General features: G+C 39.4%; 1 protein-coding gene across 9 annotated transcripts in view; it reads right to left on the reverse strand.

The window, feature by feature from the left end:
* The window catches only part of AUTS2 (activator of transcription and developmental regulator AUTS2), a 675,541-nt gene extending 653,428 nt beyond the window's left edge, over window positions 1-22,113 (reverse strand). For 3 of the 9 annotated variants that reach the window (XM_039342066.1, XM_039342057.1, XM_039342037.1), the window contains exon 1: window positions 21,670-22,111. In XM_039342066.1, coding sequence (XP_039198000.1) covers window positions 21,670-21,717 — 48 coding nt within the window. In that variant the 5' untranslated portion in view covers window positions 21,718-22,111. Of the gene's footprint in view, window positions 1-21,669 lie in introns of all 9 variants that reach the window. The other 6 variants (XM_039342105.1, XM_039342096.1, XM_039342086.1 and 3 more) reach the window with 4 other exon arrangements.
* Window positions 22,114-26,941: the final 4,828 nt, after the last annotated feature.

Below are 26,941 nucleotides of genomic sequence, written 5' to 3' on the forward strand. Positions count from 1 at the left end.
TTGTCTGACATTATTTTTCATATACCTTCCAGTTATAAAACCCGATTGATCCTTATGTATAAGCTGCTACAAGATCCCCATAAGCCTGTTGGCTAAAATTTTTGCAAAGATTTTATAATCCACATTTAAAAGAGATATAGGCCTATAATTTTTAGGCAATGTAAGATCTTGATTGTCTTTTGGAATCAGTGATATAAATGCATTACGCCAAGATGGAGGGATCTCTAACCCCTGTAATAAGTTATTAAACAATTCACACAACGGTTGAGTCATCTCTTCTACTAGAGTTTTATAATAAATAGATGTCAACCCATCCGTACCCGGCGCTTTGCCCAATTTCAATTGTTTAATAGCTGTAACAATTTCTTCCTTAGTAATTAAACCATTAATCTCTTTTTCCTGATCTTCTGTTAATTTAGAAAAATTAACTTTACCTAAATAATTGTTTATATCTGTAGTTTGAATATTAGTACTCTTGTATAATTTTTGGTAGTATTCTAAAAAAGATTTCTTAATCAATTCTTTCTGATAAACCAATTTACCATTATAATTTATTTTATCTATATTCCTCTGTTTCTGTTTCTTTCTTAACTGATAAGCCAACCATCTCCCTGGTTTATTAGCATTACAAAATGTATTTTGTTTCATAAATAGTAAATTGGTTGCAGCTTGATCAGCCATCAACATGTTAAATTGTGTTTTTAACAGTTTTATAGCTCCTTTCACCTTTTCATCTAAAGGATTTGAAATTAGGAGTTTCTCTTTTAATTTAATCTCCTCTTCTAAATCTTTACGTTTCTGAATCTGTTTCTGTCTATGCAAGTTATTCATTTTTATCAAAATACCACGCATAAAAGCTTTACTTGCATCCCACACCATTGACATTGATGTTCCCTTATTCATATTTAAAGCAAAATATTCCTTTAAACATTCCTTTAGTTTGTGAACATTTTTTTCTTGTTTAAATAAATTCTCATTCACCCTCCAGGATCTCCTGTCTTCTTTCTCAGCAAACAGTTCCATCCAAACTGGACTATGATCAGACAATGTCCTAGGAAAAATTTTTACATTCTTCACCCTGTTGTATAAATCTGTTGTGATCAAAAAAAAATCAATTCTTGAGAAAGATTGGTGTCTATCTGAGAAGAAGGTAAAGTCCCTTTCTTCTTGGTTACGTTCACGCCAATAGTCTCTCAATTCCCAATCTTCTTTCATGTCAAAGAAGGCTTTAGGTAGTTTAGCCTGTTTAAAAAAAGTAGAAGAGCCTTTTTTGTCCTTTTGTATATCTAAGACACCATTCCAGTCTCCCATTAAAATCACAGATCTATAGTCCAACAAGGTTATTTTCTGATGTAGCAACCTGTAGAATTGCTCCTGTTGCTGGTTTGGTGCATACAGCCCCACAATAAGAATTTTCTTGCCATATAAACCAAGTTCAAGCATAACATATCTTCCATGAGGATCTGATTCTAACAGGATAGCAGATAAATTCTGCTTAACATAAATTACCACACCCCCTTTTTTCCCAGGGGCGGGAGATACAAAATGAGATCCCAAACGAGGATTGTTTAAGTATTTTTGGTCTTTAGATGTAATATGAGTTTCTTGCAAACAGATAATATCATTGTTGTGTTGCTTTAAATAATGGTAGATTTTTTTTCTCTTTTGAGGAATATTTAATCCATTAACATTCCAGGTCAGGAGCTTTGCCATCTCCCTTGGCCTTGAGCCTGGAGAAGATCCCCTCAAATTCTGCTACTGAAGAGTATGTTGCAGAGCTTTTGGGTCTTGCTCCTCCCACCGGCATTGAGACAATTTGCTGAGTAGATTCTTTAATTTCTTTTTCTTTTTTCTGTTGTTCTTTTTCTTTGCGTTTATGTGCTGCACGGGTCATTCTCTGTTCTTTAACCTCTGCTTGGGACATCCATACCACCTGTCCAGCAGTCATCGCACCTGTACCTTCAGGTTTCTGTTCCATCTCTTTATCACTCAAGACTTTGTGCATCATGGGCAGAGGTGAGCCTGCACCCAGGACCGTTTTGTAAAAATCCTTAGCTTTAGCAACTGTATTAAGTCTGTAACGTGTCCCCGCATGGCTCAGGACAATACCCATCGGAATCTCCCATCTAAATGGCATCAGTCTTGCTTTAAGTTCATTTGCTAAAAAAGCAAAATCTTTTCTGCTTCTTAAAATTTTAGGTGGAATTTCCTTTAATATAATAATATCTTGGGCAGCAATCTGGAATCTTTTGTTGTAGAAAATTTGCAGAATCTGATTTCGCAAAGACTTCTTAGCAAAATATATCACCACATCTCTAGGCAGATTCTTCTGTTTTGCAATCCAAGAATTAACTCTATAAATTCTTTCCACTTCCCCACGTAACTCATCTTTATCTATGTTCAAAATAACAGCCAAGTCATTAATCACCATTTCCATCAAGTCTTGGGTTTTATCTTCTTTCAGGCCTCTTATTCTCAAAGCATATTCCATCTGTCTATACTGGAACATAAGAATATCATCTTGTGAAGTTTCCACTTTTTTCTCCATATCTTGGAATTTATAATCCAAAAGTTCTACTGTTTCTTCAATTTCCTCCACTCTAGAATCCAGCTTCACGACCACTGAGGCCACTCCAGATAAAGCTAAAAGTATATCATCCCTCAAAATAGTATTATTCTGTTCTAAAAGTTCCTTCATCTCTTGCTTCATTTCTTCCTTGCTTTCAGATTTATTCTGTTCCAACAGTTGCTTCATTTCCTCCCTAAACTGTGACACAGCATTTACCATTATTTCTTTAATGTCTTGTGCTGATGTGCCAGATGGGGGAGGTGAAGGTGGAGTAGTTTTAGGTTGCTGCACTGAGGGTATTATTTTAAGTTGTTGTTGCCCAGTAGAAGTAGCAGGAGAAGAGATTACCTTAGGAGCTGTAGTAGCTGGTTGTCGTTTTGAAGCCATTTTAATTTATCTTCCTTTCTTCATAAAAATACCAGTAAAAAATAAAAAATCCAAAAGATTAAAAATAAAGTAAAATAGAATAAAATAGAATCAATTTAGAAAACTCCCAGAAGATAAAAAAAAAAAAACTTAAAAAAGAAAGCAGTATTAAGTAATAATTCAGCCAGTCCGTCTTTCAAAGGAAAAAAAAAACTTTCAAAACGCCATTTTACTTTCACTCTCACTTTTCCGCCCGCGAGAAAAAAAAGAAAGCTCAAAAAATAAAAAAAATCAGCACATACTAAATAAACTAAATAAACTAAAAAAAAATAAAATAAAGCTAAACTATAAATAAAGTCCTTTAAACAGTTCTGTCCGGTTTAAAATTACTTACGGTTACTTTAAATACGGAGATGGTAGCGGCGTTTCGCTTTGTTTCCGAAGAAACAAAGACAGCTGAGAGGCGGAGAAGGCAATGAACTCCGAGGGAGCACTCTTTCTACCCCCCTAAAATAAAAATCCAGGGAAGGTTAAGAGGTTCTACCTCTATTCATGCGATCTCTACCCCTTCCCTTCACCCGGGAAGAGGATTGCGAGCCGCGGGCCAGCTGATGAACGCTGTGCTCCGCGGATCTGACACCGTCTCAGGAGGACGGCTACAAAGTAGTCGCCATCTCCACCGCCTTAACCACCGGAAGTCGACAGGGATTCTATTGTTGTAGCAGCCATCCTACCTGGTAACTAAGACCTAGTTTTAGTATTAGAAGACCTCACATTTGATGCGGAAGTCAATTTGGCAAGACTTAGCTTCCATCAGTTTCTTTCAGATTGCTCCAGAATTTAAGGTTAGCTACCCAGTTGATCTTTTGTTTCTTTGTTTGTTTTATGTTTTGGAGGGCAAGGAGTGGAAAATAGGATTCCCAGAGAGGCCTTCATATTTTGCTGAAACAATAACAGAATAACAGTTGAAAGGTGGTCTTCTAGTCCAACCCTTTGCTCAAGAAGGAAACCCTATACCTATTGTTCAAATCCTGCCAATCCAAGGGAACTTTGTCTATTATTTCACAACATAGGGTAGTGGCTTAGTAAAAGGGCACTTTAAAAAATGGACATGTATCTCTTATTCTAATCCTTGAAAATTCTAAAGAGCCACACATGGAGATGCAGGCTAGGGGGGTCTTTGGTAGCTTCTGCTAGTCCACCAGCTATGATTTTTTAAAAACATCAGGAAGTGAGACTTCCTTGACGTCTGTCCTTGAAGATGACTCAGAAACAGGAGCTGGCACACAGAAAGCCACTCACCTCAACTGTTGGTCAGTGAAAGTGGTTTCACAGAACACCAGCTATGTTGAAGGAACTGTTCTAATTGTTGAGAAGTTTCTGAGTTCATTTTCAGGTGCTTTTATCATCTATAAATCTCTTTGTGACTTTGCTCCTCACTCTTTGGGGAATTTCTACTCCATGTGGAATCTGCCCACCAACATATGTTAGACAATAGAAATAGAAATAGAAATAAGAATAGAATAGAATAGAATAGAATAGAATAGAATAGAATAGAATAGAATAGAATAGAATAGAATAGAATAGAATAGAATAGAATAGTTGGAAGGGACCTTGAAGGTTTTCTAGTCCAACCCTCTGCCCAGGCAGGAAACTCTATACCACTTCAGACAAATGGTTGTCCAATCTCTTCTTAAAAACTTCCAGTGTTGGAGTATTCACAACTTCTGCAGGCAAATTGTCTCTCCTTGTTTAGTTTGGGGTAGGAAGCAAAGGATGTTGCATCTTGCAGGATCCAGTCTGAGTCAATCACTTGACCCAAATGTTTATACTTCCAAGCTTTCAGCTCTTGTTGGTTGCCATCATCAGCAAACTTCTCTCTCTGATCATCCCTGATGATGGGCTTCAGCACCAGCCCAAGAGCTTGGAAGAATAAACCTTTGGCACTGGTAACTGACTCAGATTGGATCCTGCAACATTATTATCCTGGCAAATGTATATTTTCCTTCATTTTGTAACTCTTGCCCCCAAGACCAAGATGTTCTCCTCCTCTTAACATTTAGGAAACCAGCAAGAACTGTACTTTCTCCCAGAGTGTTTGGAGTGGAGAACCTCACATATGGCAGACAGCAGAATTTGATAGCAGGTGTTAACTGCCTAGTGACATTGGCTTATGCTTTTATGCTGCTTTATGGTCAACTTATTGTGATTATAATGAAGTACCTGACACATAAATGCCTCTATAAATAAATAAACATGTCCTCGGTTCTATTCCCAAAATGTTAGAAGCATATCAAATGCAGAGTAGTAAAGCCATTATGGACTCGCAATCAATGAACTGAGTTAACATTCATCTTTAGCAACAGAAATAATTTCCTTCTTGAAATAACCATAATGTGTCCAGAGTGTTGGAGAGCAACTTATACAGCCACAATGGAGCCCCAAATTTTTGTCGCTAAGTGAGAGTGCAGTGAATTTTACCTCATTTTACAACCTTTCTTGCCACAGTTGTTAATTGAATCTCTGCAGTGCTTAAGTTAGTAACATGGTTGTTAAATGAATCTAGCTTCCCCATTGACTTTACCTCTTGTCAGAAGGAAGCAAAAGATGATCAAATGACCCCAGGCCACTACAATTGTCATAAATATGAATCAGTTGTCCAGCATCTGAATTTTGATCACATGACCATGGGGATGATACAATCCTGGATGCAAAAGAATATCATGTATTGTGACACTGTTATGGCCAGTTGATCTACAGCAGGAAGAATTATATAGATAGTCCTTGACTTACAATAATTTGTTTAGTGACCGTTCAAGTTACAACAGCAGTGAAACAAGTGACTTATGACCAGTTTTCACCCTTACGACCGTCGTAGCCTCCTCATGGTCATGTCACCCAAATTCAGACGCTTGGCAATTGACTCATATTTATGACGGCTGCAGTGTCCCAAGGTCACACGATCCCCTTTTGCAACATTCTGACAAGCAAAGTCAGTGGGAAAGCCAGATTCACTTAAGAAACAGTTTGACTAATTTAACAACTATTGCGATTCACTTAACAACTGTGGCAAGGAAGGTCGCAAAAGGGCAAACTCGTTTAACAAACGTTTCACTTAGCAACAGAGAACGTGGGCTCAACTGTGGTTGTAAGTCAAGGATTCCCTGTATTATGACACTGTTACAGCCATCAGATCTATACCAGGAGGAACTACAGTGAGAATGAAATCCCACGCATTAACTCTTTCCAGAAAAACTCAGAATTTCTTTTAAAAATGTATGAAATGACTGAGCTTTTCATTTTTTTCCCCATTCCCATTCACTCTCACAGCAGCATAGGATAACAAAAATGTTTGCCAGCCTGCTGTAGCAGATCCCAGCAAGCCTTCTAGCTGGGCATATGAAAAACTCTACTTGGGGGAGGGAGAAGGCAGGGGATTCAAATTGACTCAAGAACCTTTGTGGTAAGACACATCTGCAATCATTCACCATAATAGCTCAGTTCTGCCATAATCTGCTAGAAAAGGTCAGCATTATTATTATATATTTTAGAAAAGAACCCATTGAATCAACTAAGAGACACACACTGTGATATATAGGAATATGTCATGCAAAAAAAAAAAAAAAAAAGTCCACAATCTGCTTCACATTATGCTTTGGTTTGAACCCCAGGGGGAAAAAAATCAGCCATTACCTGTTCTTGTTCTAATTAAATACTCTAATTTTCCAACAAGTGTTGTAAACAAATCATTGCAGCTAATCAAAATGCATCCTGCCCTGATATTCTTGGAATGGTCGACTCCCATATTGTCCAAACTTCTTGAATAAGCACATTTAATTACAGCAACAGAGGGGAGGTTTTTAGACCTGGCAACCAACAGATGGGTTTATTTTCATGAATTGTGCAGACCACACAAGATATATACAGAGCAAAGACAGCTGATGTGTTTGGATAAAGAGGACAAGAAGGAATCGCATGAAGGGTTGAAGAAAACAAGAGCAGAAACAGACAGGTTTATACTCACAACGGATCTGACATACTAAAGCCAACCCAAAATACAAGAGATATTGGAATAAATCTTAATTATTGTGTGTTGCTCTTGTTCTCATTCTCCCCTAAAAAAATGGAAATACAGAACAATCGTTTAAAAAGGTGAGGATAATGAGGTCTGCAGACAATCTAGAGAGTTTAAGTACACTTCAAGTGGATTTATCTTGCAATCCTTTGCAAACCACTGGTCTGTTAAATATCCTTGCTAGTAGCCTCTTGTAAGATTGTCAGGAGTGACAGTGGGTAAGAATTGCAGGCCTTGTTTTTGTTTTTTTTAAAAAAAGAAGAGGCAAGAGGAATGGAGTGGAATCAAGGGGGATAAAAATGGACTGGACAAATGTAATCTACCTTGATTTTCTGACTCAATAAGCTTTGTTTTTATTTTTATTTGCAAAATAATCTATTTTAAATAATAATTTGTGCGGTCTCGGCTGGGATGCAGGAAAAGTCCTCCTCCATGTCTTTAATGAGAAGGTCATATTCCTGACTTCAGGAAGTCCACATGCCTGACTGTCTCATTCTTTTCTACCATGGCTGGGAGATTTAGACATTGTGCAATTCTGCTTGATTGAACATTGTTTGTGTGATCAACCCCCATTTTCTCTGGACTGTTTCATCTGTTGCAGCTTGTCTCTGTTGCCTTTTAACCTTTTGCTACTGCCTGGTAACTTCATTTGTGTCAGGCTGATGTTACTCAGGTTACTGAACTAATTGGGGTAGTTCTAAGTATTTTTCCTTTGCAAACATGAATACCCAACGTTCTAATATATTGGGGAATAATTTGAGTTAACGTTTACAGATAGTCCTCATTTAGTGACCACAATTAGGACCCGCAACTTGGTCAGTAAGTGAAGCAGCCACTAAGTAAAAAAATCATATGGCCGTGTCCACGCTAACCATCTCACTTCAGCTTTCCTTTGATTTAGGGACTTGCGAAAGGTGTAGTGTTTAATGCCTATGTGTATTTTACCCATGCAATATGACTGTGGTATTATTATTTATCCTTCTTATTATCTTCTTTACTCCATTCTCATATTGTTATTATTACCATCATTATCATCATTATTATTCTGTTGCTTTACCTATACACTGAAAGCTTCTGCATCAGAGACAAATTCCTTGTGTGTCTAATCACACTTGGCCAAATAAAGTATTCAAGTGTGGACAATGGTTGCAAATTTACTTTTTCAATATCACCATAACTACAAAGAGTTATTGTCTAAGGCAATCACTAAAAAAAGACTATCTCTGTTCTCCTATGTTTAGATTCCTCTCCAACTTCTCTAGAACTGGTATCCTACAGTAAGGAGTAAATGCATATAAATGAAATGAGACTTAGTTTCTCAACATTTAATTTGATGAGTTGAACCCACATTCTGGCAAAATGGGAGCACAGCAACACTTTGTCTGCATTTCTCATTGTAGGAAAGATACATGTCAAGTGACATCTCACAATGAAAGTTATGAAAATTAGTTCATTGTGTCATTTATGTGATGACCTTGTAATACCCAAGCATTATATTTGAGCAGCTGTCATAGAGAAGAGGGAGTCAACCTATTCTCCAAACCTTCTGAAGGCTGGACAAAAAGTAATGGATGGAAACATAGCAAGGAGAGACCCAATCTAAAACTAAGGAGAAATTTCCTGACAGTTAAAACAATTACTTAGTGGAACAACTTGCCACCAGAAGTTGTGCGGGCTCCAACACTGGAGGTTTTTAAGAAGAAACTGGACAGCCATTTGTCCAGAATGGAATAGGGCAGACATGTCAAACACAAGGCTCGGGGGCCGGATGCAGCCCGCAACGTGGTTTCATGTGGCCTGTGAAGCGATCCTGGAAACTGAGGTAATGGCCCTCACTGCTTTGGTCCCGGCCTGGCCATCCAGGAGCCAATGTACAATTTTGTGGTGGCGATCTATGCTGAAACACATTCAGTCTTAGCTCTACAAGGCCGTCTGGAAACAATGATCGGCCCCTACTGCATTGGCCCCACCCCATGGGTGCACACTGGGAAGGTGTCACCCTTTGTGAGGAATGAAGAAATGCACCATCGCCTGGAAGTGGCCAGCAAATGGCCCTCGCCTACTTCACATATGGGCTCCGGGGGAGGGGTTTCGGCAGGCTCTTCCAGTGGACCATGCCTTGGCACTTGCTCTGGTCCCACCCCCTTCTGCCAGAGATCCTCAGATCTGTCCCACTCCAGCCCAGGCCCCCACAGGCACCCTTGACGTGAACGATGTAGAGCTGGCCATGCCCACCCAGTAGGCTGCACCCACCCTGGCCACACCCACACAGCCCCCTGAGGACAACTACAATGCTGATGCGGCCCTCAATGAAATTGAGTTTGACACCCCTGGAATAGGGTCTCCTGCTTGAGCAGGGAGTTGGACTAGAAGATCTCTAAGGTCCTTTCCAACTCTGTTATTCTGTTATCAATGTGATGTCTACCAGACTTATGAATATGTGTTATTGCTCTCTAAGTTCACCTAAAACAAGTCCTTCTCTGGCTTCATAATTATATGTGTTGCCCTATTCCATTTGTCCATATCCCTTTCAAAACACAGTTCCTAGAACTGCGCTTGGTATTCCAAGTGCAATTGCAATACAGATTTACACATAGAAGTGGGAAATAGTTATGGCTAAAGAGAGCTGAGAGTTGTGCTCATAATACCTAAAAGGCAGGGCTTTTTTTTTTTTTTTTTTTTTGTCATAGAACGCCCAGAACGGAGTTCCGGCACCTTTTTTGGATGGAACCTTGTAGGGTAGGCAAGGCAGGTTGTATGACATGTGTGAGTTCCGGCACTTTTTTTTTTTTTTTTTTTTTACAAAAAAAGCACTGCTAAAAGGCATTATGAAAATGATATGAAACTCAGCTCAGTTTCATATACAAAAGTCTATGTGCTTGCACTAATCTGCCTAAGTAGATGAGGATAGTATTTCTTTCGCTTGGTCAAAAATTCAGATCTGATAACCAGCTCATTACTGTCTTGTATGTGCAAAATACAAAGTTTTGCAAGATGAGACAAACTTAAATATCCGGATCTAAAGAAAATGAGAGCATATCTCACAAATGACATATGCTTCATAAATGAAGGGAATTTTGAAACGGAGGCCGAATGGGATATGAGTTTAAATTTTAATGTGTTCAAAAAGCCTTGTTCAGCTACAATCTGTAGACACATCTGACTCATAACTAAGGTTTGTGGCTGGCTCATCAGGAGTCTCTCCCCTCCTGCTACATTGTGCTACGGTGGTTTGAAAAGAGGAAGAAAGCAATAATTTCCTTTACTTTGTTACTATATGGAAATTAATGTCTATCTTTAACATAATTTGGACTTTTTTAAAAAAAAGAAAAGAAAAGCATTACATTGCTACTTCCTCCACTTCCCAATAGCCTAAAGACTTCATGAATCTCCATGCTCCTAATTTAGATATCTCCCTCCCACTCCAATGTATTATACATTTTCTTTTATTGTCCAGTCTTGAGAGCATTCAGAAATGAATTCTCTTGCTGAAAAATGCAGTGTTTCCATTTTATTTGTCTTCCAATTCAATTCAGGAACCCAAAAAAATATTCCATGGTCCTAGCTGGAGGCAATGCCCATGTAAAGGTAGGTGAATAATAACAGAATAACCTACACTATTCCAGACAAGTGGCTGTCCAGTCTCTTCTTAAAAGCCTCCAGTGATGGCACACCAACACCCACAACTTCTGAAAGCCAGCTGTACCATTGGTTAATTGTTTCAACTTTAGGAAATTTCTCCTTAGTTCTAGGTTCCTATACAATGGGGTTGAGTGAAGATAATCCTTGACTTACAAGGATTCATTTAGTGACTTTTCAAAGTTACAATGACACTGAAAATTGACTTATGTTTTTCACACTTACAACAATTGCAGCATCCCTGTGGTCATATGATCAAAATTCAGGTGCTTGGCAATCTTGTTCATATTTGTGACGGCTGCAGTGTCCTGAGGTCATGTGATTACCTTTGATGACTTTCTGACAAGCGAAGTCAGAATTCACTTAACAACCATGTTACTAACTTAACAACTGCAGTGTTTCACTTAACAACTGTGGCAAAAAAGGTCATAAAATTGGGCAAAACTCACTTAACAACTGTCTCAGCACAGCAATTTTGGGCTCCATTGTGATCATAAGCTGAGGATCATTTATATTATGAGGGCAAGGTCTTCTTCACCCATTTCTGTACCTATTTTTTGATCTTGTTGATTAAAGGAAAATGTTTGGAAGAAATCAAGGTTTATCTGTGTTCAGTGTGGAGAGAGATCAAAAATGTCACTACAGAAAAAGGCTGTAGGCAAGATCTAAAAAATAGTCTGAAGACAACTCTTCCAAGCAGCCAACTCATCTGTGCTTTTAAGTACCACCCATTCACAGTTAATTTGTGATGGTGCTTCACTTGGCCACATGTGTTTGGCAGCTGATGGACCCTGAAGGCGTTTTGCATGGTTAATGCATCAAGGATTTCCTGAAGAACTCAGTCTCTTTAGAGAAATGTGGCTTTATTTTCAACACATTACCACCAAGTGCATGCATCTGTTTGTAATGCTTCCAGTCTGCATTTCAAATGATTCCTGCTTTTTGTATGATTCTCCTTCAATAAGGAATAAATAACAGAATAACAGAGATGGAAGGGACCTGAGGGGGCTCAAAGAGGAGACCCTATACAATTCCAGACAATCTCTTGTCCAATCTCTTCTTAAAAACCTCCAGTGTTGGAGCACCCCCAACTTCAGGAGGAAAGTCGTTCCACTGATTAATTGCTCTAACTGTCAGGATTTTTTTTCTTAGTTCTAGGTTGCTTCTCTCCTTGATTCCATTGTTGCTTCTTGTCCTGCCTTCAGGTGCTTTGGAGAATAGCTTGACTCCCTCCTCTATATTATGGCAGCCCCTTACATATTTGAACACTGCTATCATGTCACCCCTAGTCCTTTTTTAAATTAAACTAGACATACCCAATTCCTGCAACTGTTCCTTCATATGTTTTAGCTTTCAATCCGTTAATCAAGCCTGAAGCTATATGAATATCTTTCAGGCTCCAAAGCTATTGTCCTCATCTCAGAAGGTACACAGCCACAAAGTTCTCCAAATGAGCTGCCCGTTGCACCATGTTTATCCATATGATTGGTTCAATTGCAATTCAAAGTACAGCTATCTCAGATCTTGGATCTTTCACTGGCTACATTACTTTCCAACTGCAGCATCTCTTTTATACCATTGTGTTTCTCAAAGCAAAAGATACTCATAGAAATATCGTTGAGTCTGAGACATGCAAGATACAGCCTGAGGGTTGCATGTGGCCCTGAACTTCCTCTTTTGTACACACACCATGCTTCTGAACACCCAAGCCTCATGAACATTAAATCAGCAGTGCGATCTACCACCCTTTGCCACATAAAAATAGATCATGTAGAAAGGAATAAAATAAAACCATAGTAAGGGAAATCTACCCAGTTTGTGTCATCAACATCTACCCATTGTGATCCCCAGGCTTCCTAAAAAACACAGAACATAGAATAAGGGAATTGGAAGAAGACCACAATGGAGGTCTTCTAGCCCAACCCCCTGCTTGAGTAGAAGACCTTATATCAGGGGTTCTCAACCTTGGCAACTTTAAGACTTGTGGACTTCAACTCCCAGAATTCCTCAGCCAGCAAAGCTAGCTGAGGAATTCTGGGAATTGAAGTCCACAAGTCTTAAAGTTGCCAAGGTTGAGAACCCCTGCCTTATATCATTTCAAACAAATGGTTGTCCAGTCTCTTTTTGAAAGCCTCCAGTGATGGAGCACCCATAGCGTCTGCAGACAAGCTGTTCCATTGGTTGATTGCTCTCACCATTAGGAAAACATTCACTACAGCTCCTGACAAGCAAAAAAGGTATGCCCTTCTTATAGACATTTCAGAGGCACAAAATGTGGGATCATGGGAAAGTGTCTGTCTGTCTGTCTGTCTGTCAGACAGGCAGGCAGGCAGGCAGGCACCTCTGTCTCTGAGCTTGGTTGTTTTCTTGCAGACATTTCATTACCCAAACTAGATAACTTCATCGGTGCACTTACCTAGTTTGGGTAATGAAACATCTGCAAGAAAACAACAAAGCTCAACAAACAACAAGGACCCCTCATTTCAACCCTGAGCTACAAATATTCTCCTTTATAGATACTAGAGAGCTACTTCACAATTTATCTCCTTTTTTTCCCCTTATCCACGTTTATGTTTGTTTAATCTCTTCCTTGCCTGATGAAAGTATCCTTTGGTAAACCAGAAGTAAAACAATTCAAGATTTAAAGTCTCAGATCAAGTTCAAACAGTACTGAAATAAATATGATCTTGAAAACAAGGGAATCAAAAAGGAATTCTTTTATATTTAGGAAACAACCCCCTACAAATACCTCATATCCAGAGGGAGAAGGCTGTGGAATAACATCAGTTTGGTGGCAATTAAAGTCCTGTCGCCTTTTTAGGTGCAAATATTAAAAGGGGCAAGATTTCAATCACATCCTGGATTCTGCCATTTTGGTATCATTGCCTTTTTCCTGAAGATGTATCCAATCCCTCAACTGCTGCATTTCAACAAAACATTTAATATTTTGAGAGTTAATTCCAGGTCTTGGAATAAAGTCAGATTTCAACTTTGGGTGAATTTTCCAATTCACTGTAACATATTGAAGTGTCTACCCAAGAATGCTATATACATTCTCTTTTTTTTTTAAAAAAAAAAATCTGCATGAAGATTGGAATGAGCTTGTTTCAGTCCCTTTATTAGGCTGCTTTATAGTTACTGATGCTGACTGATGTCAAGGCTCTGGAAAGAGTGCGGAAAAGAGCAACAAAGATAATTAGGGGGCTGGAAGATAAAATATATGAAGAACAGTTGCTGGAATTAGATTTGTCTAGTCTACTGAAAAGAAGAACTAGAGGGGACATGAGAGCAGTGTTCTAATATTTGAGGGGCTGCCACAAAGAAGAGGGGTTCAACTTATTTTCCAAAGCACCAGAAGGCAAGACAAAAAACAATGGATGGAAACTAATCAAGGAGACAACCAACATAGAACTAAGGAGAAATTTCCTAACAGTGAGGACAGTTAACCAGTGGAACAGCTTGCCTCCAGAAGTTGGGGTGCTCTGGTAATGAAGTTTTTAAAGAAGACATTGGACAACCATTTGTCTGGAATGGTATAGGGTCTTCTGCTTGAGCAGGGGGTTGGACTAGAAGACCTCCAAGGTCTCTTCCAACTCTATTATTCTGTAATACTTTTAAGCGGTATATAAGTCTCATAAATAAATAAATAAATAAAACCTGGTGATTTGTATGTAGGCCAGTTTCCCCTTTTCTTTGGCATCTCTCACAATGATGCAGCTAAATTATGAGTAAACCACTCAATACAAGCAACACAGTTTCCTGCAGTTTTTTTTAAAAAATAAAATAGGGACCTTACTCTTCTCTTTTAACTTAGCGCAGCAATTTTATTAGCTACAATAGAAAAAAGGAGCTGGATTTTTTTTTCCCCTCAGTAACATGAATCACTCTCCTTGTGACCCATGTGGACCTGCTCCGTCCTGTAATTTGGAAGCTACACGTTTATTGATGCAAAAGAAGACATTTGGGGTAATAGTTTGTCCTGTGGTGTGATCATGTATAGCAACCTGGGGAAAATTCACATTCTGAGGTCATTATTTGCCAGCATTCCTCCTCTCCATCCTGGTGGCAGCAAACAAATGCCTTTGCTATTTAGAAAGAAAATCATTACGTAGCCGTGACCTTGCATGTGACATCTAATCTCCCTTGGGCCCGGCTTTTGACAGCCAAAGCATCCTGAATATTCAACCATCTGGTTGTTAACTCGTACTGTTAAAATGTACTTTGGGGTTACAAGTCATAAGCAGCCGTGCACAACATATTTGACACAAATCCTCTGCGACTTTCCCTGTGTAATATTCTTGTTTTTTCTCTTTGTCACAAGCCTGTTCCCTTCCAGGCAGAAGAGAAAAAAAACCTCTCATCTTATTCCATTGCCTGGGAGGATGCAGCCAATATGCACCTCCTTGTAGCACTCTACAGCTTTGGTTCGTGTTCACAAGTAGAAAATGTGTATTTCAGCAACTGAGCATCACATGTAGAAGGCCTTTGTCTAATCCACAACTCTCGACAGAGTTGTGAGAAGTTAGTTGATGCTTTAAAAATCAAAAAGGAATTACAAATAATGAACCAACGGAGGGACCCTAGATAATTCTTTTATATTGGATTTACAAAAAAATGGTTTTTTTTAAAGCTTGGATTAATCTTATCAGAAGGGAGGAAGGAAACAAAAAACAATCAAGTTCTAAGACATTGCCTGAATAGAGTAAAGAACAAGATTGTTAGAAGTAAAAGGGAGGAGTATAAAATTGTTTTATTTGATCCAGGTTAAAATAGATATGTTGCTATTTCTGGCCATCCTTAGTGGACTTTTGCTGACACCATGACTGAAATGACAGTGCTTTATAGATTTATTCATAGCTAGGAGATGGGACATGTAATGAAGAGATCATTGGTCACAAATTAAGAGGAGATGAAAAGTTACTAAAATTGTTTAAACTTGTTTTGATGAAGATTGAAAATCACTTATTTATATTTCTTTTCTTTTACTTTACTATATTCCTTCCTTCCTCCCTTCTTGCACCCCTCTCCTTCCTTCCTTCCTTCCATCCATCCATCCATCCATCCATCCTTCTTCTCTCCCTCCCTCTCCCCCTCCCTCTTTCTCTCTTGCTTTCACTATTGCAAAGATAACTCTAATGAAATTACTTTTTAATAAAGTTGAGCAGCTTTCAGCTGCTACCTATTCAGCCATATTTTTCAGTCCTGGTAATTCCCTGTGGGGTCTAAATTTATGAAGAGAAAGGAGGGTCATCCTGCAGAAATGTATATTATCTTCTTATCTGATAAATGATTCCATGGCAAAGAGCACTATTTATAGGCCACATAGATGAATCCGAGATAATAAGAACCAACAACTCAAACAGACAGTTCTTCCCAGGAGGAATGAACCTTCCTAACCATCTACACAACTATTCTAGTATCTAGAAAACCCAATGATTAAAGTCAGCAGAATACTGTATGCTACTATGCAAGATTATGTCAATGGCTACTTTTTTATATGCCAACATTAAAAATCAAGTACAAAACCCCATTGTGATAGGTTTCTTTTTTATTTTTAAAAAATAATGGGATACTTTCTTAATTAGTTGAGCACATTTCTCAGGATCTCTCATGGCCAAGGGAAACTGCTGGGCTGCACAGACCCCTCACATCTTGGATATAAACTGTTTCAATTCCTCTGCTTGGGACACCGCTATAGGGCATTGCATGCCAAAACAACTAGACACAAAGATAGTTTTCCACCAAGCCATCACTCTGCTAAACTCCTACTTCCACCGTCTTATGTCTAAGCATATTCACCCATTATGTATGGCTGTGGGATTATTATCCATCTTTATCTTCTTTACTCCCCGTTTTATTGGTATTATTAATATGATTATTATTACTCTGTTGCTTTGCCTCTACACTGACAGCAAATTACTTGTGTCTAATCACACTTGGCCAAATAAGGTATTCTATTCTATTCTATTCTATTCTGTTCTGTTCTGTTCTGTTCCGTTCCGTTCCGTTCCGTTCTGTGCCGTGTCATTCCTATTTCTATTCCATTCCATTCTGTATTACTCTGCCTTGGAAAACATGAAGGAAATTTTTCAAACATTTTATTATACTGAAATCCTTGAAGACTCCAACTAGGACTATGCAGAATCAATGTGATAGGAACCTTCTCTATTTCCATTCTATTTTGCAAAAAAAATGAAACAGCTGCCAGCATTCTGATGCCAACCCATTGTGGTGTCCTAGGTTTTGTGTCCCTTGTAGATGCAACTTCAAAGCAACGCCATTCAAACTGGTCTGGTCTAAACCTTGAGCCACAAATTTAGTTTGGCTCATGTCGTACTAGAAATTTGAATCACCAATTCTATTTATTTTTTCTATTTGATTTTTTTTCTGTTATTACTTTATAAGAAACTCAAAGCAGTGAACATACACACTATTCCTTCTTCCACTTACTTTCCCCACAACAACCCTGTGAGATGGGTTGGGCTCAAAGAGAGTGACTGACCCAAAGTCACCGAAGTGGCTTTCATGCCTAAAGTGGGACTGGAACTCACAGTCACCTGTTGACTGGCCAAAGTCACCCAGCTGGCTTTGTTGCCTAAGGTGGGACTAGAACTCACAGGCTCCTAGTCGCTTAACCACTACCTCAAAGCATCTCTCAATAGCATCTATAAGCCCCAGTAATTAACCATGTGAATGGTGGATTATGTGAGTTACAGTTAAAAACATATGGAGAGCCTTCCTCTGCTTGGAGAAGACAAAAAAAATTACTTGATTTGCATTTCAATACAAACATACCTAAATTAAGCTTCCTCAATGAAGACACAAATTGAAAGCCATCCGGCTGCCAAAATCCATTACTGTACTCTCTTCCTTTGCAAATCTATTTGTTAAAAATATGCAGAAGACATAATAGGGCAAACTGCACACACAAATGACATTACATCAGAGAAAAACTGTTTGCAGTCAACATTAAGGAGAAAATGTTGCTAAAAAATATTCACTGGAGCATTGGCCATTGGTTGGTTGGGTTTTGAAACAATTTGCCAACTGATGAAGAATGGGACCAAATTAACTCAAGGCTGGAAAACTGAGAAAATGAATAAAATTGAACTTGACAGATCCATTCTTCCCAACTTTCTCCTTCGTATAGTGCCTGGTTCATTTACTTTAAGTCATCTGCTGCTTGACTTGCTTATTTTGAATTATCTGAGGTCTTTAAGCTCCAGGGACTATGCTCATTTTCTAACTAGATCAGGCTACAATGTAAAGAAACACTGACTGTTCTGCAGTGGACAGCAAAAAAACATGGCCCCTGCACTAGAAGGTAAAACTTTCCTTTAAAAAACAGCATTGTCTAATGTAGTGGTTCTCAACCTGTGGTCCACAGACCCATGGGGGTCCACAATGTTGTCACAGGGAGTCCGTGAAGGCTTGAAGAAATGTTATGATTTAAATCATAATCAAGGAACTAATCAATAAACTAATCAAGGAGAGAAGCAACCTGGAATTAAGGAGAAACTTCCTAAGAGAGAAAACAATTAACGGCTTGCCTTCAGAAGTTGTGGGTGCTTCATCACTAGAGGTTTTTAAGAAAAGACTGGAATGGTCTTATCTGAAATGGGTGGATAGACTAGAAAACCTCCAAGGTCCCTTCCAGCTATATTCTGATTGATTGAAATCTTAAGTTAAGTCTTGATGGTCCATGGTCATGGCCCGTGGCCACAAAAGGTAATTAAAGGGGGCCTGTGGTGAAGAAAAGGTTGAGAACCACTTGTCTAATGCACAATTTCCAGACTTCAACTCCCAGAATTCTCCAGCTAGCATGCTGGCTTGGGAATTCTAGAAGTTGAGGTCCACCCATCTTAAAAGTTACCAAGATTGAAAAACATTGCCCTAATGCATCTAGGTCTAATTAGAAGTTTTCCCAAAATAGGTCAAACCTTCCCCCCCCACACTTTCTCTCTCCTGTATTCCATTTTGGCAAACTAAACAATAGCATAAATCGGGGATGTGAAAGGTGCAACTCAGGATCACATCCAATCTTGTGCAGACCAGTTAGAACCAAAAACAAACCTCTTTTTTGCATGGGGGGTGATATTTATTTATTTTTCACATTTCTGAGCCACACATCTTCCTCAAAGAGGGACTCTGGGCAGTACACAATGAAATGTTTAAAAAATATAAAACAGTATATATAAAAGTTAAAAACTTAGGAGAAGGCAAAAGTGATTAAATACTATTAAACCAGCCCCATGGTTTCATGCTTCTCTGGGATCCCCATGCTAAGCCACCGACCCATATTTTAACTCCTTTTTAGAAGGCCAGGAGTGTGTGTGTGTGGGGGGGGGGGTTGTTTAAAAGATACCCTTAAGCCAGGATATCCAAAGTCGGCAATTTTAAGACTTGTGGACTTCATCTCCCAGAATTCCCCAGGCAGCCATGCAAAATCTCTACAAAAGGACTCTGGGCCAGCATGCTTTTTGAGTTGGCCTTTGACATGCTACGGAAAGCCTTGGATGGTCCTCAAACTGGCAAATTTACTCCCACCCCTGGACATAAATGCGCCAATGAGTATATCTATGCCATAATTAAAGGCATTATGCTTGCATGCCTTCAGGGAGAGAGAAAAATCAAGGAGGCCAATTATGTGAACTGAACTGAACATAACTTTCACTGCATGCTTGTGACCTGAGGTGGAAAGATGAGAAACAGGAGACTGAACATTTGGGGGGGGGGGTAAACCTTCAAGATACAAGACAAGGCAAAAGAGGAAAGCTTGTTATAGAAAACAGGTCAACTTCAGGATGTTTTCTCCACTACTTCAGTGTTACAATTAGATTAAGAATTTGGGGCAACTAAAGCTGCTTTCACAACCTGGGGATTTTATCACATTTTTAAAGTTTTATCTGACCTCACATGAGAGGCACAGAACCAAGCTTTTTAATCAGCTCTTAACTTCTGCTTAGTTTATATAGTGCTTTTGATTTTATTTTATTGGATATGTTTTTATTCAATTTTTGGTGCATCTATGTTTGTTTCAATTATGGGGGGAGAGAGAGCTATTAAAGAAGGAGACTGTGAGTTCTAATTCTGCCTTAATTTTCATTTCATGAAATATCATACATATCTTATAGAGCCAGTTATGACCTGGGGGTTAAGGTGCCGTTGTAGAAACCAGGAGACAGTAAGTTCTAGTTCCACTTTAGACATGAAAGCTGGCTGGGTGACTTTGGGCCAGTCACAGTTTCTTGGGGGGGGGGGGAATTGGAGAAGGAGGAAGAAACTTCACTCCCTTGAGTTACTTATAAAGTAATAAAGGCAGGATAATAAACAAACAAACAAACACATAAACACATACATATATACATACATACATAAATCTTTTATAGCATGAGGCAATGATGAGGATATCTTCAGAAAAGATGGATATATTTTATAATCTTTCTGGTTTATGCCTCAAATCCTAATTCTATTTATTTGTATAAACAAGAACCGTTTAAACAATCACTGAGAATTGGTAACCTAATTCTGGTTCAGCAGTGCTATCCTGAGACAATCAAAAATGGAATTAGGGACACATAGAAGTCAAGGAGTCAGAAGTCCCATTCAGAAAATCAGACAAAAAAAAAAATCAATTCTCTTGAAGAATACTTCTCAGAAGATCTCACCAGACCTTAATAGACACAGGAAGTCCTTGATTCATGACCACAGTTGAGCCCAAAATTTCTGTGGCTAAGAGGCACATTTGCTAAATGTATTTTGCCCCATTTTACGACCTTTCTTCCACAGTTGTTAAGTGAATCAAGTGCAGTTGTTAAGTTAGTAACACAGTTATTAAGTGAATCTGGCTTCCCCATTGACTTTGCTTGTCAGAAGGTCGCAAAAGGTGATCACGTGACCCCAGGACACTGCAAGCGCCATAAATATATGCCAGTTGCCAAGCATCTGAATTTTGATCACATGACCACGGGGAAGCTGCAACGGTCACAAGTGTGAAAAATGGTCATAAGTCTCTTTTTTTCAGTGCCGTTATAACTTTGAACAGTCACTACATAAACTGTTGTAAGTCAAGGACTATCTGTATATTATTCAATCCAGAATATGTCAAAAAAGGTAGGACTTCAAATATAATGTCTAAAGGAACTTATTTAGCCCCAAAGGACCCCTCTATGCAACCATGTACAAAAATAGCAACCCACCGCCCCTTTTTTGCCTCAATTGTCAACTGTCCTCATAAATGGAGATGTCAGATAGAAGCAGAGCAAGGAAAACACCTTATCAGTGACAATATCACCAGACAAACTATGGTCCTGCTTTAACATTGCCCATTATTGATGACCCAAACTGAAAAGAATAAAAAAGCAAGATCTACCAGTGGACAACCAAACAGGTAAGAGTTGAAACACAGCCATGTTTGGGGGAAAATATAGAAAGAGGAAAAACAAATATCCTAAGTATGTAAGATCATCAGATACATTCAGCTGCTAAGAATCAGAATAATGGCCAGTTAAGAGCAAGAAACCCCGATTTATGATTTTGCCTTTCATCCATGCAAGCTCCAGCGAGCGATAGATACATAGAAAGGGATTTTTTTGAACTCTTCAGCAAAAATGTTTACACAAGCCCATTTTGTACATCTTCCCTATCCTGATGCCACAAGGAAAAGCTTAGGATGAAAAAAGTTCCTTCCTCATCTTGTAGTAGCAGACAAAGGAAGCACAAACCCGCACGCGCGCACACACACACACCCACACAGAGAGAGGTCATTGTGTGCATGTCTATGTTGTTTGTGCAAAGTGACAGGGCTCAGAAATTGGATCCGAGGCTTCCCTCTGTTCTCAGCAATATTGTCGGAATGCCAGATTTTCAAAACTGCATCCAAGTTACATTCCAGAAATATAAGAGCCAGAAGCAACATCAGGCAGAAATATTAAATGCCTGTCGGAAGTTAGAATCCAGAATAGGGAGAAAATTTGCTGGGAAAAAAAAAGAGGCTCAGGAAAGAAATAGATTGACCTACCTTTTCAGCATATTTGAATCTGACGTAGAACCAGCTTGACTTAATCATTGCTTCTGTTCAGAAGAGTAGAAGGAATATATAGGTTTTTGTGGCTGTGTGTATATGGAAAGGAAAATAAAACCCTAGAAGATCACAAGAACAACAACAACAAAAAAGGAAAAGGGAGAAGAAGAAGAAAAAGATATGATTGTCCCTTTTGCTTAGATAGCCGTTCGCCCCGCTTGGAGAAGGCAAGCTGGGTTTTGCCTCTGTAGATCTGCGGCTTGAATGCTTCTGTCTGCTCTCCGTCAACTTGGCTGCCTACCAAGAGACTTCCACAAGCGGACTTCAGCTACATTCCTCACAAGCGGCACATGTCAGTAAATCCAAGAGGGCTGGCTTGGGACTTGGCAGTGGTCCAAAACCGTGACCTCTCTTGGCAAGCTGAATAATGAATTCCATCACTTCTCCCCCCCCCCCCTCCAGACACAGATTAACACCTGGCTAAACATTATTCTGACAACCAGCAGGCTGAGCAGACTTTGGCTGGCCATTCAGAAAACCCACTGGGGTCACTTTAATTCCTTGCTGGATACTCCCTATGTCCCATCTGAATTGAAGAACAACAAACAAACATCAGAGGGAGTTGGGAAGACCATCTGTCACAGACTCTCTTCCTCCTCCTTTTCTTCAACCCCCCCCCAAAGCAAGTAGAGATAAGCATAATCCAGAAACAAAGCTTAAGGAGAAAGCATCATCTCCCTTCCAACTTGTTATTCTGTGTTCTACTGTATGTTTTTATCCAGTTCTGTTACTGAATTTTTGATATTCCAAAGGCAAGTTCGATCTTCGGTCCTTCTTTTTACAACTCTAGCTTTGATTCCTCCATTCTTACTCATGGGCCAAGCTTGAGATGACCCACGTTTTGAAGAAATATCTCTTAAAGTGCCAGGCAAATTTAATTTCATTATTTCTTTAAAATAAGAAGGAAGGAAGGAAGGAAGGAAGGAAGGAAGGAAGGAAGGAAGGAAGGAAGGAAGGAAGGAAGGAAGGAAGGAAGGAAGGAAATATATTTTGCATTGCCAAAGCATACATAAGGGATGTTAAAGCTTTGTCTTAGCCTAAGCCAGACACCTGTCCTGCTAATTCCAGATAAACCCCAGTTAGTCTGCAGCACAGGCTGTAACTACTTACCTCTCCTGCTGCCTGTGAGAATCAAGCAGAGCTGCTGTCAAAATATATTCTCCTTTGAATGTTCCTACTTTGGCAATTTATGTTACCAGGACTGTATATACAATTATTCTTATCACAAGGAACAGTCCATTCAAACCGAGGAAGAAGAGCACGGCCAAGATTTTATAGAGCCTGGCCATAATTAGCTACAGGTAGTCCTTGACTTACAACCAGCGACTTACAACTTAGTGACTGTTCAAAGTTACGACAACGCTGAAAAAGTGACTTACAGTCAATCCTTGCACTTACAATGGTTGCAGTATCCCCACAGTCAGATGAATAAAATTCAAGAGCTTGGCAATTCGGATTCCAAGTTATCATAACTTCAGGTAATTCGGATGCCAAGTTATCATAACTTCAGTATCCCAGGATCATGTGATTGCCATTGGCAATCTTCCCAGCTAGCGTCTGACAAGCAAAATTAATGGGGCAAGCCAGATTCGCTTAACAGCCACGTTATTAACTTAACTGCAAGTCACATGGCACAAAAGATTGTAAAATTGGGTGTGACTCACTTCCTTAACAAGGGAAATTCTGATCTCAATTGTGGTCGTTAAGTCAAGGACTTCCTGTATTTAGGATCAGGTGAGAGAAACGTTCAGATAAATTGTTAGGATGCTAAATTTGAAACCAGAACATATGAGGTCTAATTCTTCCTTAGGCATGAAAGATGACTGTATGACTCTGGGTCAATGTATTTCTGCTTGAGTGAGATAATAAGTCTAGCAAATAAATAAAAGACTTTATATAACTATTACATTATCCACAATAGAAGCCAAAGGACTTTGAGTGCTGGTATGGAATCATTTTTTATATTTTCTGAAGTCTAATTTGAAGATGTTAAGGTGTTTATGGAGATTCTCAGTCATCCAGTTCACAATTGTCCCAAAGATGTTTAAAAAAAAAAAAATTCTTGAAGATGTTTCACTTCTCATGCAAGAAGCTTCTTGGATGAGAAGCGAAATGTCTTCAAAAAAACCCAAAGCCAGTTGCTTTTTAAAAAAAGCACCGTTGGGACAAGATGTTAAGGTACTTGGAGTAGACCTCTAATGAGTACAAAGCTCATACTAGAAGACAAGGATGAAGTATCTTTCGGAAATTGTTCTTGTTTCCTGATTTACATGGAATTAACAGCACTCGCAATCAGAGAAATGGAAAGAAACATTCCAATGGATTTCTCTTCTTCTCAAGAAAGGAGAAAGTCTTGAACAGTTTCTTGGTGATGGGACATAATTAGAGAAGCAATTGTATCTTTCTTTCCCTTTTCCTCCCACCCCTATGCCTTTATTTAACCCATCTGTTTGCATTCTTCACATTTCTCCCAGATCAGGGGTCTGCAAACTTGGTAACTTTAAGACTTGTGGACTTCAACTCCCAGAATTCCTTAGCCAGTCATGATGGCTGGGGAATTCTAAGAGTTGAAACTCACAAGTCTTAACTTCCTGAGTTTGGAGACCCATGGCCTAGACCAGGGGTATCAAACTTGCAACGTCACATGATGTGTCGCGATGTATCGTAACTTTTTTTCCATTGCTGGCAATGGGGTGGGCGCGATTTCGCCATGACGCATCCAGCCCGCAGGCTGGCAGTTTGACACCCCTGGCCTAGATATTCAGGAGTCTTGCCTTTGAAATGAAAAATGTACAGAGGAGGAGGACAAGAAGGAGCAGCAGGAGCCTTTTATAGTTTCTTAGAGAAAGGAGAAAGCACAACGAGGGAGTTTCAGGAAAAGAAATTCAATTTCTCATAACAATATCTGAGAGAGAAAAAAATATTCTCATCTATATTCATAGCCTTCTTCTTTCTGGTTCTGGCACATTCTTATTTAAAATAATCTAATTCTTCAGCCTGATGATGATAATGATTTACAATACGGAATACCAGAAGCATTTATTTCAAAGAATAAGGTATCAGCTCCGAAATGTATGTAGAACAACTAGCTGAAGAGAAACAACCAGAAGTGACAGATGTGACTATATATCAAACCCAAACAAGACCAATATTTCAATTCCATCCTGTTCTAATGCTCTCCTAATTGTCAAATCAGTACACACACATACACACACACACACACATAAGCACTGCTCACATCTGTCTCTGCCTTGTTGCTAAATAGAAGGTGGATCTGGAATTATGCTGTGATTAAAGAGAAGAAAACCATATGTCTTGACTAAACCCTCTTTAAGCTCCTACAGTGTTTTCCCAAGAATAATGAGGTGAATTAAGAAAACTATACAAGTGCTACTTGATCTTAGGGATTATATTCACCAAGATCAATTCCCTAGAAGATGGTTCATCTACTGGGGGAACTTTGGCAATGATCCCAGTTTCAAATCCACCTTCAAAAATTGGGAAAGTTGGGGAAATGATTGGATTTCAAAGCCCATATCCAGCAGGTAGGGGCCAAGGGTCTACTCATCTCAGCAAGAAGACACAATGAATTTACCATATAACACATGATTAACTTACAACAAGGCTATACTACATCAGGGGTGTCAAACTTAATTTCATTGAGGGCTGCATCAGCATTGCACTTGCCCTTGGGGGGCTGGGTGGGTGTGGCCAGGGTGGGTGCAGCCTACTGGGTAGGCGTGGATGGAGTGGGTATGGCCTATTTGGTGGGCATGGCCAGCTCTACATCGTTCGTGTCAAGGGTGACTGTGGGGGCCTGGGCAGGAGTGGGACAGATCTGAGGGTCTCTGGCAGAAGGGGGTAGGACCAGGGCAAGCGCCAAGGCATGGTCCATTTCTTCATTCCTCACAAAGAGTGACACCTCCCCAGTATGCACCCAGGGGGCGGGGCCAATGCGGCAGGGGCTGGTTCGTCACTGTTTCTAGACGGCCTTGTGGAGCTAAGACTGAATGCATTTCAGCATAGATGGCCACCACAAAATTGTACATTGGCTCCCGGCTGGCCTGGGCCAGGGCCAAGGCAGTGGGGGCCGTTCTCTCACTGTTTCCAGGATGGCTTCATGGGCCACATGAAAACACTTTGCCAGCCACATCCAGCCCCCGGATGCTATACATAAATAGTATGTGTGTATGTATGTAGAATACAGGTAGTCCTCGACTTAAAACAGTTCATTTAGTGACTGTTCGAACTTATACTGGCACTGAAAAAAGTGACTTATGACCATTTTTCATACTTAATGAGTGTTGCAGCATCCCCACGGTCACATGATCAAGCATCAGATGCATGGCAACTGACTCATATTTATGATGGTTGCAGTATCCGGGGGTCATGTGACCTTCTGACAAGCAAAGTCAATGGGGAAAGCCAGATTGACTTAACAACCGTGTTATTAACTTAACAACTGCAAAGATTCCCTTAACAACTGTGGCAAGACATAAAATAGGACAAAATCCACTTAACAAATGACTTAGGTAGCAACAGAAATTTTGGGCTCAATTGCAGTTGTAAGTCAAGGACTATTTTTGTATGTGTGTGTGTGTGTGTGGAGAGAGAGAGAGAGAGAGAGAGAGAGAGAGAGAGAGAGAGAGAGAAGAGATGTATATATCACCTTTAGGTATCTGAAGTTTCACTGAATCGTAGACTCTAAGTTTTAAAGAGGCCATCTGGGCCATCAACACCCATGTCAATGCGGGACCTGAAATGAAAGCATCCCAGCGAACCATCTAACCCCTACTTGAACTATCCTATGAATGGAATGTTATCCCCTCTTTGGTTCCTACAAATGCTAACCATTCCTTATATTGAGAACTGTTCATTTCCCATTATATTGCCAAGTAAAGTAAAAGTAGAAAAAGGAAACATAGATTTGAATCCTGAGATCTACTGGATTTGGATTTCTATGTCACATCTAGTATCTGCAGTAGAAGCAACCCACCAGAATAACATCCTGAAATCCTGACAATTCCATCTATTCCAAAAAGTAATGGGGCCAAGAAAAAGAATCGGTTGTCACAGCATAAAAACATTTGAAATGATTTTGATTTCCACCCAAGATTAAATTAGCATAGCCACAGACAGAGAAATGTCAAAGGAGCTGGCAGGTTTTGAAAAAGGCAGAACAAAAGATAAGATAAGATAAGATAAGATA

The sequence above is a fragment of the Crotalus tigris genome, unplaced genomic scaffold (assembly GCF_016545835.1).
Source record: "Crotalus tigris isolate CLP2741 ecotype Arizona unplaced genomic scaffold, ASM1654583v1 scf7180000017550.10884619, whole genome shotgun sequence".
Taxonomy (NCBI): domain Eukaryota; kingdom Metazoa; phylum Chordata; class Lepidosauria; order Squamata; family Viperidae; genus Crotalus; species Crotalus tigris.